The 19311-nt window shown below is 38.4% G+C and overlaps 1 protein-coding gene across 3 annotated transcripts in view; it reads right to left on the bottom strand.

The window, feature by feature from the left end:
• The window catches only part of NRG1 (neuregulin 1), a 1074849-nt gene that overhangs the window by 165597 nt on the left and 889941 nt on the right, over positions 1–19311 (bottom strand). For all 3 annotated transcript variants that reach the window (XM_055334836.1, XM_055334838.1, XM_055334837.1), the window contains exon 2: positions 6231–6408. In XM_055334836.1, coding sequence (XP_055190811.1) covers positions 6231–6408 — 178 coding nt within the window. The remainder of the gene's footprint in view (positions 1–6230; positions 6409–19311) is intronic.

Genomic DNA, 19311 nt, shown 5'->3' with positions numbered 1-19311 from the left:
GTGCTTTGACAATAATATACACAGAAAAAAGGATTTCAATTAGCCGTGCATTTAACATTATTCCATTTTAAACAACTAGTAAAAAAAAAAAAAAGAAAGAAACTTATACAATGTTTGGCCATATTAATATTAAAACAGCATAAATCAAATTGGATAAAAGTCTCAATACACTGTTCATAGGCTGGATCACATCTAGAATATTTAATTATGTTTTGAAGTGGCATCTGATAAAAAATATCAATAACTAGAGGACTTAGAAGAGGTTGATTACAATTGAATAGGGCTTATAAATCTTATCACTAGAGAAGATTCTGTTAAAGAACAGAGGTCCTATTGGCAGGCAACTATGAACAAGATATGGGTAGCTTTTTAAAACATATTTCATGGTTGTCACCTAGAAGAGAAAACTATTTGGGGAGGCTTTTGAAAGCAGAATGATGTCTGACAGGAAAAAAAGGCATATTTTGAGTGATAAGGAAGAGTTTTTGAACATTCAAAAATGGGGAGGGTGTCTTTCTCTTTGCAAAGATTCAAGTCTGGATAACCACCTGTCAAGAATATCTCTATGTAGAGAAAGGATTAAATTAGATCAGTGTTTTAAACTATTTTGGAAAAAAAAATCCTGTTTAAATCAGAACCTCATATTCAAAACTATCATAAAGAGACAAAGGTGTTCAGGTCAGAGTGGCTCATTTTCAGTTCAGTGGAAACTTAAGATTTTCTCCAGGGACACAATGGGAAAACCACTGATCCAAATGATCATTGGGACCCCTGTGAACTCCAATGATATATTGAATTATGAGACTCCAATCTGTAGGTCCTAGTGTACAGCATGGGAACTAGGAAGAAAGTAGAAATAGACAAACCTTTCTTGAAAATTATACATTGCAAAGATCTGAGACTTTGATAAGTATGGATACAACAGTCTTGTTGTACTCTCTTCAATAGGCTACCATATGTTCTCCACAGGAAGGAAGTTAACTTGGAAAAAGTGTTGCATTCCCATCCAATCATAAAATAACTTTTTTGCTCTTGAACTAATGAGTTATCTAGAAACCTGGGAGGGGTTGATGGTTGATGTTTTGGTGGATTTTCATTTTCTACAAGTATTAAAAGAGTTAACTCATGTAAAGTGTCTAAAATAATGCTTGGAATCCAGTAAGCTCCCAATAAGTATTAGCTATTATTACAATTACATTTCATCTTCCTGCACTATTTAGATTTTTTATAGGTACATATTACCTTTGGATTAAGAAAAACAATATGATGTAAAAATAAATTAAGACAGACTGATTTAAATATGAAAGTTCTAAATACTAATTTCTCCTTTTTGAATATCAAAATGCTAACTATTTTTTCAATAAGTGCTCAGAGGATGGACTCAAGGTTCCAAAAACTACTATCTTCTTTGTCATAATTTGGCTTGATTCTTCCACCACAGTTTATAGGCCAAGGCAACTTAAACGCATATAGGGAATATCTCCTCAGTTCATATAAATCTATTCCCCTGATCTCTAAGGAATCATATATGAACTCCATGAATGTGTGTAAGCATGCCTGTGTGTGTGTGTGTGTGTGTGTGTGTGTTCAATACAGCTTCAGATACTGTCAAACTGCCAATAATAAGAAGGATAAGGGAGGAGGAGGAGAAGGGTTTCACAAGCAACTGTCATACTATACAAAAAGAGGCATTGCACCAAATGCCTCACATAAGCCATATGAAATAGGCACTGAGAATTCCCATTTATACCTAATGAGTTTGAGATTTCCTTACATATAAAATTAAAATGACCTCCAAGAGTTGCGTAACTGATAAAAGAAGGGGATGTGTGTGGACTTTTTCTAGTATAGAGTCAAAGGACCTGCAACAATTGACAACAAAAGAAAGTATTCCTCTAAAATTTTCACAGAAATTTGACAAAACCAATTAGACCCAATCTCAAACAAAATTAAAATATGTGAGAGTGGAAATGAAGAGCTGAGACAGAACCAAGGGCATCCGAAAAGTGTGCCATACACAAACAGTGGGAAGTCAGCCTCTAGTAAGGCTAACATAGAACAGATATTTAAACGAGGCCAATCCGGCAGCCTCGAATATGAATCTGTCATACGTCATGCTCTTTAACCACTTTTCTTGGTCAAAATTATCCACCGGGCAGAGGAAACAGAACAAAGGGATAAGCAGACACATAACATGAGGGCAGTTTCCATTTTTTTAAATTGGTCCCACGTATCGCTTTGCCAAATACAACAAACACAGGCTCAGATGTAAATTCAAAATCATAGGAAGAACATGTAAGAATGTAGTTTGAGTAGGAGCAGGAGCAGAAGGATGAGAAGACTTCACAAAGTAACAGAAATTGCTGATTGGTGTGAAGTCTTTTCGCAGCACTCAGGGATGAAAAGGAAATTCTGGTTCCTATGTACGATCTAGATTAAGTGAAAAAGAAACCTAGACTAAGGGATGGAAAAGAGTCAACATTTTTTCTTAAAAAAAAAAAAAAAAGAGAGAGAGAGAGAGAGAGAGAAAAGAAAGAGAGAATCTCAAGGAAATCCTAAACCTGACAATTCACCTCTGCTTGGTTGATCAAAGCCTAAGATAAAGTTTTAAGGAACAGAGCAACCACTGCAAACCATTAAGAGTTTGAACATCTTAGTAATGAAAAATTATGAATATGTAGATGAAACTGAAAAATGAGAATTTTATTAAAGACATTACCCTACGTCCGTAAGTGACCCTAGCCCTGTGTTGTGACTTTACTATACATAGCAAAACCACCAGTAACTGTGAGAAGACAGGAAGCAGAGATTCAGACTTAATTTCAAATCCAAGCTTTACTATTCATCGCCATTAGATCTACAGCAAGAAACCAAACTTCCTTCATGCTGCGGGCATTCATTTTTAAAAAATGAGTATAACAATAATAGTATCCATTCTCTTATATTTATTGGACAAGATGAAATAATAGGGCACCCTGCAAATGTTCATTAAGTTTGGATTCCGTTTGGTCCTTTAACCTTAAAAAAAGTTGACAACACTAATGGCTCACTTTACACAAAGTGTCCTATTTTTGGAAGATCTACTATGTTACAATGTTTTGTCAAGAGTAATTTACAGCCACATAAGCTGAATAAAACATCTTTTTTCTTTTTTGTTTTCCATTTAATTCTTTCCAGCAAGGCTGCTATTTAAAAGAAGTAATTTCTGAATATGGGCCTTTCTGGTATAATGGGAATTTATTAATATGTAGACAGTGCTGTTAGCTGTCTGGACCTATGAGGCCAACATGAAAATGCTTTTCTGAATACTAATGATCCTTTTATATGTCATCCGAGCCATGTAACAAATTACCTCTTTACGCATATATGTACTGTTTTCAAAACCTTGTTCTCCTTATCTACCCATCTTCATTTGTTTCTCCCCAAGCATCATCCTCAGACTGAATAATCCCAGTTAGAAGATGTTTTGTTCTGTTCAGCCTAGATAAACCTAGCTTCTCCCTCCCTTGTTCCTCCTCTTCTTTCTTGGAAGCCTCCTCCATCCCTGACCCAGTCCCCTTCTGTGCTAGCTTCTTGCCATGACATCCCATGACTATCACTACTGTGCCACTTAAGATTGAGTATTCTAACTCTATCCCCTCTCTACCACTTGCCTCTTGAGAGCAAGGAGCTTGTCATTCATGTCTGTGTACCGAGCATCTAGCCCACGGTCTGACACACAGCAACTTGTCCCATAAAGGGCAAAATTCCCCATCCAACCAGTTGCTGACCTCTTGACTGTCCTGTAAACAGAACTTGCTACTGGCTACAATTCTGCTCTTTCTCTATAATGGCCCAGTCCAGCCCACCCACCCAGCCAGAGGAGATTCTCCTCCCTCAGCAGCCTCAAATCCACCTCCTCATGGCTACTCAGGAAGCTCCTGGGGGGTCCCTCCTACTTCCCAACCTCATGGCACTTACAGTCAGTAACCTACAATTTAACACTAGGCTTTAATGTATGTATGATGCACTCGATCAAACATTAGGGATATCTCCCTGATTAAATCTTGACTTAAAGTAGAATTTACATTAATGTAAATAATAATTTTCTAAAAGGTCACTATTTGCAAATGGATGGGATGCTTGAAAACTCCCGAAGGCCCCCCAGCCCTAAGAGTGCTGTAGCAATACCCTCTGGAACAGCTATGTCTCAGATAAGGCTGAACCAGAGAATCCCTATACAATCTGTGACACCCTCCCCACCGGGGGCAGAGATAACACTCATGCTTCTCCCATTTCCCCCACACTCCCAGCATAAAGCCTTCTGTGAGCACTTAAATATTACTGATATCATTTGACAGCCGTGTGGAAAGAAATGAGACATTCTCCTGCATGTGAAGATAACTTAGTTTCTTACTAACGTGTTTCACTGATGAAAAACAAAACAGACACCAAATTCTATTCAATCCAGTATCTAAAAGTATTCCTTTTCTTATTAAACTTCTTTATAAGCGTCATGGTTATTTTTTTCCATTCACTCACTCTACCTCCTCCCTCCCCACACGTACACGTTATTAAACATGTACGCTTTCCCTTTTTAAAAGAAGGAATAAGGTGTTAAGGAACCCAAGGAATAGATTTGTGCTCCAGCTTAGTTTCCTACTAGTTGTGTGATTCAAGGCAAGACAGAACACTTCTTTGAATCTTAATTTCTTAGTATGCAAAATTAGCCCCCATGTATGGTTCAACTTCCCTTCCTACCTATGGGAATGATATAATAAATAACGAGATTTTGTAAAAAAAAAAAATACTATATCACTTTGCAGTGTTATTTTTTTGTATCATTGAAGAACCACCTGCCTCAAAGTAATATCCACTCTTTTTTTTCTCCACGTCTTTTTTTTTTTCTAAGATTTTATTTATCTGATAGAGAAAAAGCAAGCACAAGAAAGCAGAGTGGCAGGCAGAGGGAGAGGGAGAAGCAGGCCCCTGCTGAGCAAGGAGCCCAACATGGGGCTTGATCCTAGGACTCTGGGATCATGACCTAAGCCAAAGGCAGACGCCTAACCAACTGAGCCACCCAAGCCCCCCTTTTTCCCACATCGTATTATAGTATTTCCAAGTCAAAGAGTCTTGCTGACATAATCGGTAACGAGAATAAGAGGCACAGTCAATAAAACCATGGAAACTAGGGGAAAAAAATCAGTAATTATGGTTATTACAGCAATTAAACACTTTGGGAAGATTAAGTTAAATTCCCATTATAATCACTCTGTTGTCTCTTGTTCATGACTGTGTGACAACTTTTTGGTAGGTGTTCTATAAAATTAAAGTACAGGAGGAGATTCTTTTGCTGTTGCATCTGCTCTCTGGGATTTCACTGGAATCCTTCAAGTGTGAGGAAAAGAAAATGTATCTTTGAGCCTGGAAGTACTATTAGACATGTCACATCAATTAAAGGACTATTTACAAGCAAAACTCTCATGTACTTATCTCTTCCCTAATTTAAAAATGTAGTTTGATATTAGAAGAGGATTTTTTAACTCAAGAAATATATAAAAATCAAGAGGATAGGAATAATAAAGGAGCCTCATTTTAGAGTTGGTATGGACACGCCTCCAAGATGTTACGGGAATCACATGGAGCCCTTCCAACTTTCCCTCCTCAATGAAGGTAGGATGATTTAAGATTTTTGCTGGCCAAAATTATCTGATGTTTTAATGTGCTACAGCGGTGATGTAGTATCACAGAACTGTCCATTAAAAAATCTTATTAGGTATAACTGTATGTATTAACCTCTTACTTGAAAATAGTTCAAATTCAAGCAATTGCATTCTCTTTCCATAAAGCTGGGTATTTACTGAGCTTTCTCATGAAGTTGGGATGTTGATTGTGGAAGGCACTGATATTCTCAACAGCATTTGTCTTATTTTAAAGCAACCGATTTTTAGATGTAACATATTCCAATTATAGCTGCTACTACTACTACTTCTCTCTCCAGATCCTCTAAGTTCTCTCCCATCCAATCTTCTTTTCTTTCCTTTCCAGAAGCTGCAAGAATCAGAAACTTCAAACTCTTTCCTATATAATAATACAATTTCTGGCCATCATACAATGAAAAACCTTTCCATCTATTATAGATCATAGCTTTTTCATAAAAAAATTCATTTATTGGGACCATAAATAATTTTTATATTTTATAGCATTCTATTGCTAGACACTGCCTCTGCTATTATATGCATTACACTTACCCTGGCTTTTTTTGTATCTTGATGTTTTGTGGCTTGTTCTTTCGGTTTAATTCATTCCCGTTCTTGAACCATTTGAATTTGAGAGAGGAGTATTCAGAACTGGTCTCACACCGAAGCACTAGTTTAGAGCCTGCAGCAGACTCCTGGCTTCTCATCTCTTTCAATCGGGGAGGCAAAGCTAAAAAAGAAAAGAGAAGGAAAAAAAATTCTGATCATCTTTCAAATTTTAAGTGAACTTGATCAAGACACCATTCCCAAATGTTTTACTATCTAAGAGAGAGAGAGAGGGAGGAAAATGAGTCAACCAAAATGGATCTCAGCTTGGAGAAAAATAAAATGCCCAAATAAAATTTACTTGAGAAGGGAGTGGGGGAGAATCTAGATTATAAAATATTCTAGATGGTTACTTCCCCAATCTTTACATGTTCTGATGCCAGTAAAGTCCTGAACATTGATCATTTCAAAAATATGAAAACCTATGCTGAAGGAGAATATGCAAACCAGGCCCTCATCATCATTATTATTAGTTCTAATTCCAGTATAGTTAACACAAAATGTTCTGTTGGTTTCAGGTGTACAACATACAGGCCATTATTTGTAAAGCACATCTCAGATCACAAATTATCTTCATCAGAATTCTGTAAATAGATACAGCAGGCATCACACCCATGTTTTAAATGGGAAAGTTTAATTTCAGAAATGGTTAAGTGACTGACTTGTTCATGATTATGTTTCTGGAAAGTCAGAGTTAGACTCTGCTATCATCAGAGGTGGCCCAAAGAACAAAGAGAATTCACTCTTAACGATGTTCCTTTTGGGGCACCTGGGTGGCTCGGTGGTTGAGCATCTGCCTTTGACTCAGAGTGGATCCTGGGGTCCTGGGGTGGAATCCCACATCAGGCTCCCTGCATGGAGCCTGCTTCTCCCTCTGCTTATGTCTCTGCCTCTCTCTCTCTCTCTCTCTCTCTGTGTGTGTGTGTGTGTCTCTCATGAATAAATAAAATCCTTAAAATAAAAAATAATAATAATGTTTCTTTCTTCAAGACAGAAATTCTCTGGTGACATCACTTTTTTATTTATTAGACCTACGGTTGCTGTCCTACAGACAATGAATGACCATTTCAGATGACTACTATGTACATGTCAAATTGTCAATTTGACAGGAATCAAATGTTATAATAACTGAGATTTGCATTAAAACAAAATGGTGGTAGGGAATGGGTAGGCATAAAAATGAAACAAATTTCCCAAGAAGCTAGTTGATCATCACAGAAGTCAAGCAACAGGTACGCATGCCATTTGGTTATGGGATTCAATACAGCATGCCTGGTTTTGTCAAAATAAAAGGTTTTTAAAAAAAAACAAAAGTATAATGAATGGACTTTCCTCTGCATACAACATTTCACTTAATAACCAACATCACACAACCTGAGTTCTCAACAATTCTGTGTCCACTGAGTCTTAGAGAAGCCAACTACCAAGTCCACTTCCGCTCCAGTTCAGGTAGTAACAGAAAATCCCAGAAAACAAACCACGACAAGTAAGACTGCCCTTCCCTGATCCAGAGTGTAATTATTCACTGGGTATGGTGACCAGGACTCCAAGGACAGCAATCAGAGCCATGTTCCAACAGGAAATGAAGTACCTTTCCTACTCAGGGTATGTTTGTTTTTCTACAAGTCTGCCTTTACCAAGTAAATCCAAAGAAATGTCAAGAACAAGCAGAGGAAGGTTCCTATAAATTATAGCAAAAACCATCTGAACATTGTGATTTCTTAGCAGAGCTCCTAAAATTACATGTGCCCTTTGTATTTATTTAGAGGCTAGGAGAGGAGGTGAAGTAGGCACTTAATGTGAAGATACAGTGGCAAGATAGAAAACTCATTTCAGCTGTTCTTTGCCTTTGATATCTGATGATTTTATCTGGTTCTTGTTTTCTGACAGCTTGAAAATAAGATTTACTTCTGAACAGATTTTTATAGGAGTCTTCTTTTTAGGATGGGGTCCATGAATCCCTGTTTTGGAGGCTTTTAAAAACAGACTAAATTCTCATCTATCTGGAATAGTGTCTGTAGGTTCTCATTAACTCTTGAAGATCATCTTCCACTTTGTGAGCCCAGTAGAGGGTTTTAAAGAAACAAATTTGCTGGAGCTAAATGACATGAAAGAAACGGGCTTACATATATTAAGAAAAATAAATTGCCTCGCTATTTTACATATAAACTAAAAGAACAGGTTTGATATTTTTTGGTTTTCACTGAGTTTTACATTTAACTTAGCACACAACCGAAACTCTCAAGGTTTATTCCCTTGCCTTTAAGCAAAAGGTTTTCACTGTACTATTTCAGAAATACTTAACTCTCAATAAAGCACCATGTACCCTCACCCACCACTCCACACACTTGCTTATCAATACTGTCTCAATAGAAACCTACTAGACTTTGGATTCTTTAGTTTGAACAAATTTTCATCAAATCATGCGCATCTTTTTCCTTTTCTCTCTTTCCCTTTCTCACTCCTATCTCTCCTTCCCCTCTTGTCTACCTCTCTATCTATCTATTGTTTATTCATTTAGAATCTGAATCTCAAACATGAGAAAACAATCCGACAAATTCAAATGGAGGAATATTCTGCAACACAACTCGTCCGGGCTTCAGAAGCACTAATGTCATAAATGACCACAGAAGACCAACTGTGAGAACTGATGGGAGATGAAAGGAGATTAAAAGACATGACAAATAAATGCAATGTGTAGCTATCACTGAATCATGCATCACAGAAAACTCTCTGAAAGATATTGCGACTCATGGGGAAATCGGAATCAAGGTATCATATCAACATGAAATTTCTCAAGTGTGGTCACCACACTGTGGTTACACAGAAGGTCCTTGTGTTCTTAGGTGGTATCTGCTGCAGTACTGGGGATGAAATGTCATGATGTCTACAATCAAGTTTCAAACAATTCAGTAAATAAGGGAATATATACATACATATGCACATAAACACATAGCAAGAAAAAGAGGAATCTTGGTTTCTCTCTGTTTTCTTGCCTTTTTCATCTGCTCTCACTGCAGTTCAATAAAACGCTCAAGATTTAATGAAATTTTAAAATTTTGGTTAAGTTTGCAGTCATTAAGGAGATTCTTGGGAATATTGGAGTTTTAATTCGCAAATATATCTCCTAAAACCATATCATCCAATTAAATTCTGTTACTGGGCCAGCACTGAAATCTTCATATGGTTCAACCTCATACCCATGACTTTGGGGCTCCAATCCTCCCCAAAGGGAAGGAAACAACCACTCATCTGGTAGGTCAACATTTATCCTTTCCTTTGGCATTTCATGTGCAAAGAAAGACCCACATATCTTTTGTCTTTAAGAGATCATCTGTGATGTAGTGCTGCAGAGACCCTCAGCTCTAAGTCTTTCTTTGTTAAAATATCCACTCCTTAAGCTGACTCTGTATAAACATTTCTTAGTGTTTGGGGTTCTGGTATATCTCCATCGACTGGCCTGAGCTCCTCCCCTTGCACACAGTTACAAGTCCACCGGAAGTACAGAAGTTCCCAGCTACTCTAACTTTGCAATCCTGAAAGTTTACTTGTAAAAACGTCCCTGCTGTACCTTTCAAGGGTCACCATCTATGACATGAGGATATCTCACTTTTCAGAGAACAGCTCTTTCAAGGAGTTAACTCAAAAAATCCTCCGGAGCATAAATGCAGAAACAAATCTGTATACCATGAACAGACCCACACAACTGCATCCTTGGTCCACGGGTGTTCTATTGTCAGTGGTACCTTCTACAGAAGCAGCATACAACCTTCCTCACTCATTCTTGGTAGAGCCCAAATTCAAGTCTCCTGGAGACTGGGCAACAACATAAATTCTTCTCTGTCTCCTTATATGACCACACTAATAGAATAGCCGTGAATATTTCAGATTCTTCACAAAAATGCAAACTAATAATTGAGTGCCAATGATGGTGCAGTTATTCTCATCTATACATAATGGCATAGATTAAGAAACTTTCTTTTATCAAATTATAAAATAATCACCATATTTTAATGGAAAACATTTTACTATGTATGTTTCCCAGTCAATGATTTACTCACATGAAATAATCTTATTTATTTCATTAACAAAAATCTATTCCATCAAGTACTTTCTAATACTTAGAAGTTTGTAAGGCCAGGGATCATTCTTAAACTGGGGGGCAATATTTTTTTAATTGAGTACTTGGATTTTAAAACTGCAAAAAACAAAAGTATTTGCCTTTCAATCCCTGGATAATAGTAAATTGCTTCAAGGTAAACAATGCTAAGTTAATGCTTCGAATGCAGTAGGTGTTCTGAGAATCTAGGAGGCGATTTAATTGTATTTGGTCTGCCTACCATTCAAAATTTCACTTTCAATGTGTTTCTGGAGGGGCAGAGTAGTTCCACACCTTAAAATAATTTAAGGATAGAGCAAGTTTTAGGTAGTCTTGGCCGAAATCTATTTCAAACTTAATATGAATGTATCTACACCCTTAGAAATGTATCAACAGAGACAGACAGTAAAGTGCAATAAAGAGCAGCCTTTAAAAGAGAAACTTCCAAACCCTCAGAGCAATACCACACACTTTACAGGCATTTCTTTTTATTGGCTTTAAGTGTCTTAAAGCCTTTAAAAGATCACAAACACACTCTTTTGACTCTAACTCAAAGCATGTAGGTATACTAGATACACTAAAAAGTCTGTTTTTGCACTTCCGTGGCTTTTTAAAAAGATTTTCTATTTTTCTTTCTTTAGAGAGATAGAGCGAGCGAGCACGTATGAGTGGGAGTGGGGCAGAGGGTGAGGGAGAAAGAATACTGACCAGCCTCCCCACTGAGACTAAAGCCCCATGTGGGACTTGATCCCAGGATCCTGAAATTGTGACCTGAGCCAAAACCAAGGGTTGGGACACTTAACCCACTAAGCCACCCAAGCATCCATAAACTTCTACCTTCCTTATTTGATGTCGCACAATGTAGAACAAAATTGTGGCAATAATCCCAAAATCTTTATTTTACATTCCGACCACACGAAAACTTCAGGCAATGTGTTCATTTATTCCAACAATTTAATGTGTGAATAAATATTTGCACTAAAGGTGAAATAAATATGTATAAGGAACTATTCATCTAAGCGATCCTCCTGTTTTAATCGTCTACTGGGCACGTGCTTTAAAAAATATATTCAGTGCTGCTGTATCAAATATTGTACTGTATTGTTAAGGTCAGGAAACAAGTTTTAGCATGTGTATAGAACCAAGATATGCTGACAGCATGTGACACTAGATAAGTTGTTGTTGCTGTCCTGTGAAGGATCTGACAGTGCAGAGCGAGCTCCTATCATTACTCTACATGTCTGACTGTGCAGTTCATCCGAAGAGCTTCACCACACTGAACAAATTAAACAGGAAACCTGCAAAATATTATCAGATACCAGCGAGCTTTCAGCTGCAATCCCAGAGAAATCTTCCCCTCCACACAACCGTTTAAAAGCCTGACATCACACACGTGCAGATTGCACCGTGAAAATTGGTTGTTAGTTAATGAAAGCCACACGAATATCATCAATCAGTCCTCTAAGTGGAAGGATGTCCCTTTTTCGTAGTCACGTTAGTGGTAAATAAATTACTGAAGAAAGCCTCCAAGATTCCTTTCCCGATCATGTTTCTCCCTTGTTGAACCACCTTACAGAGAAGATTATTATGGTCAGGCACAGGGTAGATAAAGTTTATCCTTTGCCAGCTGGTCTTCTGAGCTGTGCTCACAGATTTAATAAGCTTGACTGGGAAAATGTATCTTATCAGGTTAAAATTTGTAAATATAGCTGTGTCAAAGGCAGCAAGTTCCGGTGGCGATGGTATTTCAGAATACTCCTTGGACTACCAGTCCTGCTACTGATGCAGCTAGTGGTCTGAAGTTTGGTAAGAACTAACCAATAAGGTCACTATCTATTGCCCCAAGTAGAGACTCAGTGCTCACACTGGCCAGTGCTTCAGATAGACTGTTCTGGATTCTAGTTAACTACAGTCCCCTGTGAGCTAAAATGGGCCTGCTATTTGTCCCTGTGTATTCAGCAAAGATATTTGGCGGGTGAGATAAAACATGTGGATGCCTTCAAGTGAGACAAAGTCACTATAAAATTCAAGGTTTTATTGTAATGTATTCTCAAGCTGACTCTGTTATCATCAGCAGTAAAGCAAGCTTAACCAGAAAACACACTAGGAATATGCTTCAAAGTATGGTTAAGATAGCTGGACTCCAGAAATACCATTTTAGCAGGTCTGTGTCCAAATTCTTTTTTTTTTTTTAAGATTTTATTTATTTATTTGACAGAGAGAGAACCCAAGCAGGGTGAGCAGCAGGGAGAGGGAGAAGCAGACTCTCTGCTGAGCAGGGAGCCCAACGTGGGCTTTGATCTTAGGACCCCAGGATCATGACCTGAGCCGAAGGGCAGATGCTTAACCGACTGAGCGATCCAGGCCCTCTGTGCCCAACTCCTTATATGGTGCAAGGATGTGCATGTGCACTATTGAATCACACCTTTATGAGCCTACTGATCCTCATAACTACACATGGAACAGGTCATTACACAACATAAAACAATAAAATTGGGGGCAATGTTTCAACATCTTACTTCCAATATTCACAACAGTTGGCTTCTTACTGTGGTTAACTTTGACTTCCCAAACATAGCAGTTTCCATCGGAAGGAATTCTTACATGTGGATGGGCTCAGAGTTTCACTTCTCACAGTTAACTGTTACAAGTTGAATGAGACAGTATGATTCTGCTAAATGCCCTATTTGAGAATTTGAGCCACAATCAGCACATCAAAAGGTATGTATATTCTAAGACCCCTCAAGAATGACAAGCACATTGTATATCTGAATACCATGCCCAATAGGCAGCACTGAAGAAAACACATGTAAAGAAAGAGGAATTGATCATTTAAGGAATCTATCTCTACCAGATCAGGAGATGTAAAAACAAGTTATTAGTAGGTGGCCACAGTCATGATTGGAAGGATTAGGCTATTTATTGGTGGTGGTGGTAGTGGTGGTGGTGGCGGCGTGTTTGTGTGCATGTGTGTCCATTTCAATTGGCACTTTATTCAAACATCCAAATGTCTACATTTATCAGAGGCAAGATACATAGGATCTTAGGGACCTGGCTCAAAGCAGAACCTCAAGAGCTTGCTGAAAGAGTAAGCAGAACAAAGGATCTAGAAGATTCTGAGAAAGCAGAGACCCAGGTCCAAAAGCTAATCCAGAGACAACGCCTACCTTCTCAAAAGACTTTTTATTATTCGGAATGGAAGGACCCCAGTGACATGACTTTTTGTTTTAATGCATTCCACCGGATTAGGACTCTTTATACTCCCTGCCATGTGACACCAAAGAATAGAAGGTGTTAAATTTATCTGGAAAAATCATCAAATAAATAGTAGTCTCTACTTGAAAATGTTCCTGTTCTCTGATACTTCTTTTCTCTGGTCATCACTGTTTGAGCGTTCTTTGCTCCAACCCGGCCTCAGTGAGGATGCCGGTCATCACAACCACGGTCCTTCCTGGGCCACTCAGTGTCCTATATAGGAGCCTCCCCAGAGACCAGGTGCTCACCCACTCCAGCAAGAGGAGCACACACATTAAAATATTATCTCCTCGCCTTCAAATCAAAATTGATTGTCCTCACTGATGACCCCAGCCCACAAGGTCTAAGTTAGCTCCCTTAACTAGCAAGTGTGCTCTTATGTTTATGGTCAACGCATATCCCCAGAGAAATTTACCATTTCTCTGTAAAAAGTTCTTGCATGAATTTCATGCAAAGTGGGTAATCATTTCATTTTGCAGGTGAGGCTATGGGGAGGGGCAGTAGTTAATGCTGGAACTTGAACTTGCTTGATGTCATAAGGCTAACAAGCTGCACACCAGGATTTAAACCCAGGACTTTCCCCTCCAGCAGGGGTGCTTTTGTGCAGCTTGAATTGAAGGCAGGAAAAGGTCCTATTGACAGAAAACTAAAAATGGGACCGATTATTCCATTCCATAGCCACCGTGGTAACTTTCTGTTTCTCATAATAAGCTATATAAACCAGATCACCTCTCCACGTATGTCTGTGAGAGATTTACAACACTGCAAAATTCTACAGGGGAAAATAAGTGCAGATTTATTAGGTAAGAGAATTTTTCGGCCTGAAAATTGATATTATGTTTGTTGAAATTAGCAATCTTCCTCTTCCATACGGTTCTGTAATTCTGTGCCCAGGATTTTGTAAGTCGAGGGCCAACGATAAAATTATAAAACTACTGTAAGAGTGTTCCAAAAGTCTGTCCGATGAAGTTAAAATAAGGCCCCCGCAGTACTTTCAACATTAACTCCTTTAGAATAGTACCAGCTATCACTTCTCGAGTACCTACAGTGCCAGGCACTGTTCCAGGAACTTTATGTCCACTCTTTTTCAGCTCTATAGAAGTTCCAGGAGATATGTATCACTATCGTTATTCCCAATTTACAAACAGAAACAGAGACGTAAAGCCACCTCCTACAGTCACACAGCTGGTATATTTGGCACCAGGATCAGGACCCCAGAAGTCTGACTCCAGAGCTCCTGTCTTTTAAAAAAAAAAAAAAAGCAAAAACAAAACCATTTAATTTATTTATTCATGAGAGACACAGTCAGAGAGGCAGAGATACAGGCAGAGGGACAAGCAGGCTCCCTGCAGGGAGCCTAATGTGGGACTTGATCCCAGGACCTCGGGATCACGTCCTGGGCGGAAGGCCAATGCTCAGCCACTGAGCCACCCAGGTGCCCCTCCGGAGCTCCTACTCTTAACTACAAGGCAACAAACAATTATTTGCTGTGTTGGATATGCTCATTGGTCAAATATCAGATTTAATATATTGATATATTAATAATGACCATAGTTTTCTGATTAAATCTGGGATATAACACGTGGCAGATCATTTCTGCACATAGTCCGAGGACAAAAAAAAGTCTGAGAGAGAAAGTAGATATGCAAATTGCTGAATTTTCTAAGCTACTTTGATGATTTATAGAGAAATCAAACAAGACAGAACCCTTGAAGTTGGTAAACCAACACAAGTTTCTTGAACTGTGTGACTGCTGCCATCCGCCAGATGCCACAAGGGTAAACCACGCTCTCTCTCACTCCAGGTTCACTGAAACTCAATAGCCCCCATGTGAGGATACGGCAACAAGAGGGTCTTAACAGATTAATGTTGTCCTTTCAAGGTGTAAAGGCAACGCACCGTGATGATGGGTGCTGGAGTAGATCACGGCGCAGTTGCTGGCAGCTTAAGGTAAGTGTTCAACAGGGCTGCCTAATTAATGCTGTCACAGCAGCTGGCCCCAATTACAGGAGCATCTCACTCATGGACAGAATAGAAGATGTCCCACCAGCTTCATGTAAGGCCACCGATACACAGGGTTAACATGGATCCATCTCACTTTGACTAACCGATGAAGAGCAAATCTCATTTGACATTAAGTTTATAAATTTGATCTCTTCTGTTGTCAAAAAGCAGGGCTTTTTCGTTCATTTGTTGCACATACCTGCCATATCCCTCTCCAATACATCACTTAAAAACAGAGAAATGGAGAAGTATCTAGTTACTGAAAATTTGATATTGTATTTATTTTCTTATTGGAACCAGGCTTTTCTCTTCTGATGTGTTTATTGCTTACGTAAATTTAGCACATTAGCATGACCTTGATGCATTAATATTTACCTTCATAACCATTATTTCTTTGTTCAAATTGAATTAGGATCATTTAATTAACTGATATCACTAAAATGAAAGATGGAAATTATATAGATAGGTGTTTTAAACCAGATAAAATTCCCGGGTAAGGTGAGTTAGCCCTCAATTATAATTAATTTTAAACGGTGACAACTATGTGAAGACTTTTAAACATTGCATAAAACCTAAAGCATCGCTTGTGAGCAATGATGCTTCACTGATCTACCCATGTTAGTTCCCCATGATCTAGTTTTCACATGGCCATTTCAAAATGATTCCTTTGGTGAAGAAGAAAATTTTGCAGCGCTAACCATAAAATAAATGCATCCTTTCAGGACATCTAAAATCTACTTCTTTGTTATGTAGACAGATCAACTTTCCTAGCAGCCACACATTTCTGATTTTTCCTTTTTATTCACAGATAACTAATTAAACTGGATGACACTGAAAGGTACATGCCAGGATTGAAAGGCAGCGCACCAGATCAAAGGTAAATTTCTCTCCACTCTGTATACTATGGTTTTAAATAACCAGCCTTGCATCCCTTCTTCAGTAGGACTCACATCTGACTTTCTGAGGATCTTTAAAGCTTGGGTAGCTCTTTGCATTTTTAAGCAGGTCAGCAGGCAACCTAACAATTGAATCCTTATCATTTTGCTCCTACCCCACAGGAAAGACCAGGGAAGGCGATTTTCTTATCTCCGGGTTCCCAGGGTCATGAATTTGGTAAAGAGGTGGAAAATGACCAGAGTCAAATGTAACAGACTGTACACAGTAAGAAAACCTGGGCCACATCATTGATCATGTAAAACCATCTAATTTTGTCACCAATCTTACAGAGCTCCAAGGTTGGGATGCTTTCCTGTACAGTCCTCACAAGTCAAACTGTGATTAGACCCAAAGTAGTATGTTTCAGACAACACACACACACACACACACACACATACACACACAGACACACTTCTCTCTCTCTCTCTTTTCTCTAAGATTTAAAATTCATGGCTTCCCTTATTTCACATTAAAAAACAAACACATTAAAGCATCTTTTGAAAATAAAAGTGAGCTGCTTCCCACACATTCGGAGATAAACCTTTGGTGCCTAAATTGCAATCACATCTTCCCAGCACTAAGATTCACAAACAGTACACAAAAGAAACGTAAATGAAGTGTACTTATTAGCACATCAACATGTAGCTTTCCTTTCCTCCATAGGGACTGGCAGGTCACTAGAAATACCTTTTAGTTTTGTTTGTTTTTCTTTAAAAGGAGCTGAATTAGAGTCTCTGCTAATAGTTTCTAGTCCATGATTTTAAATCCCTAACTCCATGCAAAGTGTCCTGCCCTTCTCTCTCTAGTTTCTGAGGTTCTCTATTAACTGGTAAGAATGGAGAGTCAGCAAACCTGAGGTCCAGCACTTGCTTGGTCTGTGGGATTAGGGAGTCACATAATTACTGTGAACCTCAATAATCTTGTGTATAAAAAGGGTGGGGGGGAGTAGCCTCAGCCTTATCTATTTCATACAGTTGGGGAAATCTAATTTAAAAATGATAGCAAAAACATTTTGCGTCTTGAAAAAAAATGAGTTATCATTATTAGTGCCGATTCGACTGCCATTACCTATAAACCATCTGAAAAGTTAGAAAACATTAGTTCCTACAATGCAGAAGGCACAAAATTACATAATTAACACCTAAAAAAAAACACATATCGCTTTGGTGTATCCTTAAGAACCCCCTCCCCCCACCAAAAAAAAAAAAGGGCAGCTGGAAGCTATCAAGAGGGATCACTAAAATGTTCAAAAGGAAAGGCTGCCAATGTATAGGAACAGACTAAACATCATAGAATCCTCAAGACTGATACAAGGCCAAGGAAGGAAAGCAACAGTCCTTAACACCATCAAAAGTTTAGATTCAAAAAAAAAAAAGTTTAGATTCATAGAATATTACAACACATGCAAAGCCCTCAAGCAGGAAGGAAGTCATTTTAGAATAAAAAAAGGAAATGAACTTTTGCACAGTAAGAAGTATGATTTGGAAAAATGCTTATACTGGAAGTCTGTACAGGAAAATGACTCCGGAAGCAGCACACAGGAGGAAAAAGTAGGTTCTGGAGTCAGCACAGCTTCCTACTCCAACCCAGCGCATTCCTTCCTTGGTCCCAGGTGAGACTCAGCCCCTCACCTGCAAGGCAGATTTGCCTCACACAGGACGGAAGGAGAGAACCAGGGCACTGGACCAAGTACTTTGAACAGGAGACACTCACAAGCACACAATAAGCACTACATCAATAACAGCTTTAAAAAAAAATTGCAGATTCATAAGTAATTACATTCATGGATGGAACTAAAACAGAGCTCATGGTTAGGTTATTAAAGCTGCCTTCATAAAAGGCAACTTTCACCATCTATGACCTACACCGGGCAGAGTCTGATGGCATTTCATGTACTACTAGCACTTAGCCTACTGTTTACAAAGTGCTTTCATACGTGATCTCATCTCATCATAGAAAAGGGTACTTATGAGGGTGAAATCTGAAGAAGGCCTGTAGTTAGGCAGTAGTATTATGCCAATATTAATTTTTGGTTTTGATCAATATACCAAGGGAATGCAACACTGGATGTGGATGAGGGGCATATGGGAACTCTGTCCTATCTTTGAAACTCCTAGCTCATTCTTATAGATACCTGGCTTTATTCTCTTAGACATTTCCTGATTTCCATTCTTGCAACACGTGTTAGTGTATCTACTAAATAGATACCACTGTTTTAAGCACTCAAGATTCAGACCTGAATAAGGAAAACAAGATCCCTACCCTCCTGGAGTACAGCCTGGGGTGAGGGCAGGAAGAGGAAGACCTTATTAGCCATTTAGGCAGTAGCGGGATTTGTGAAATAAATTCTTTATCTTTGCAATTTAAGAGCACTAAAAATCGCTTTAGTAACTATCCTTTCCACTTCATCATGCAATATAGCCTTTTCTATTCAAATTGAGACTTTGAGAAGTGATCACTAAATCTATATACAACCTACTGATATTAATCAGCCAAACATGGCTAATGGGTAAAATGGCATCTTGAAAACTTATATCCATGGTAACAGATTATTTTCCTTATTAAAACAACTATTGACTAGACAGGCGTTCTCTACAGAAGTCATATCCTCTATACTTCATTACACCATGTTATACTCTTACCACTTTAGTACTAAATATAAGCCATGAAGTATCCTAGTAAAAAGCCCGAGACAGACAGACATAAATTCAGATCTTACTCTGCCATATGCTG

Source organism: Nyctereutes procyonoides, unplaced genomic scaffold (assembly GCF_905146905.1).
Source record: "Nyctereutes procyonoides isolate TBG_1078 unplaced genomic scaffold, NYPRO_anot_genome, whole genome shotgun sequence".
Taxonomy (NCBI): Eukaryota; Metazoa; Chordata; class Mammalia; order Carnivora; family Canidae; genus Nyctereutes; species Nyctereutes procyonoides.
Note: the sequence above shows the minus strand (reverse complement) of the source record. Positions and strands in the feature narration are given on the sequence as shown.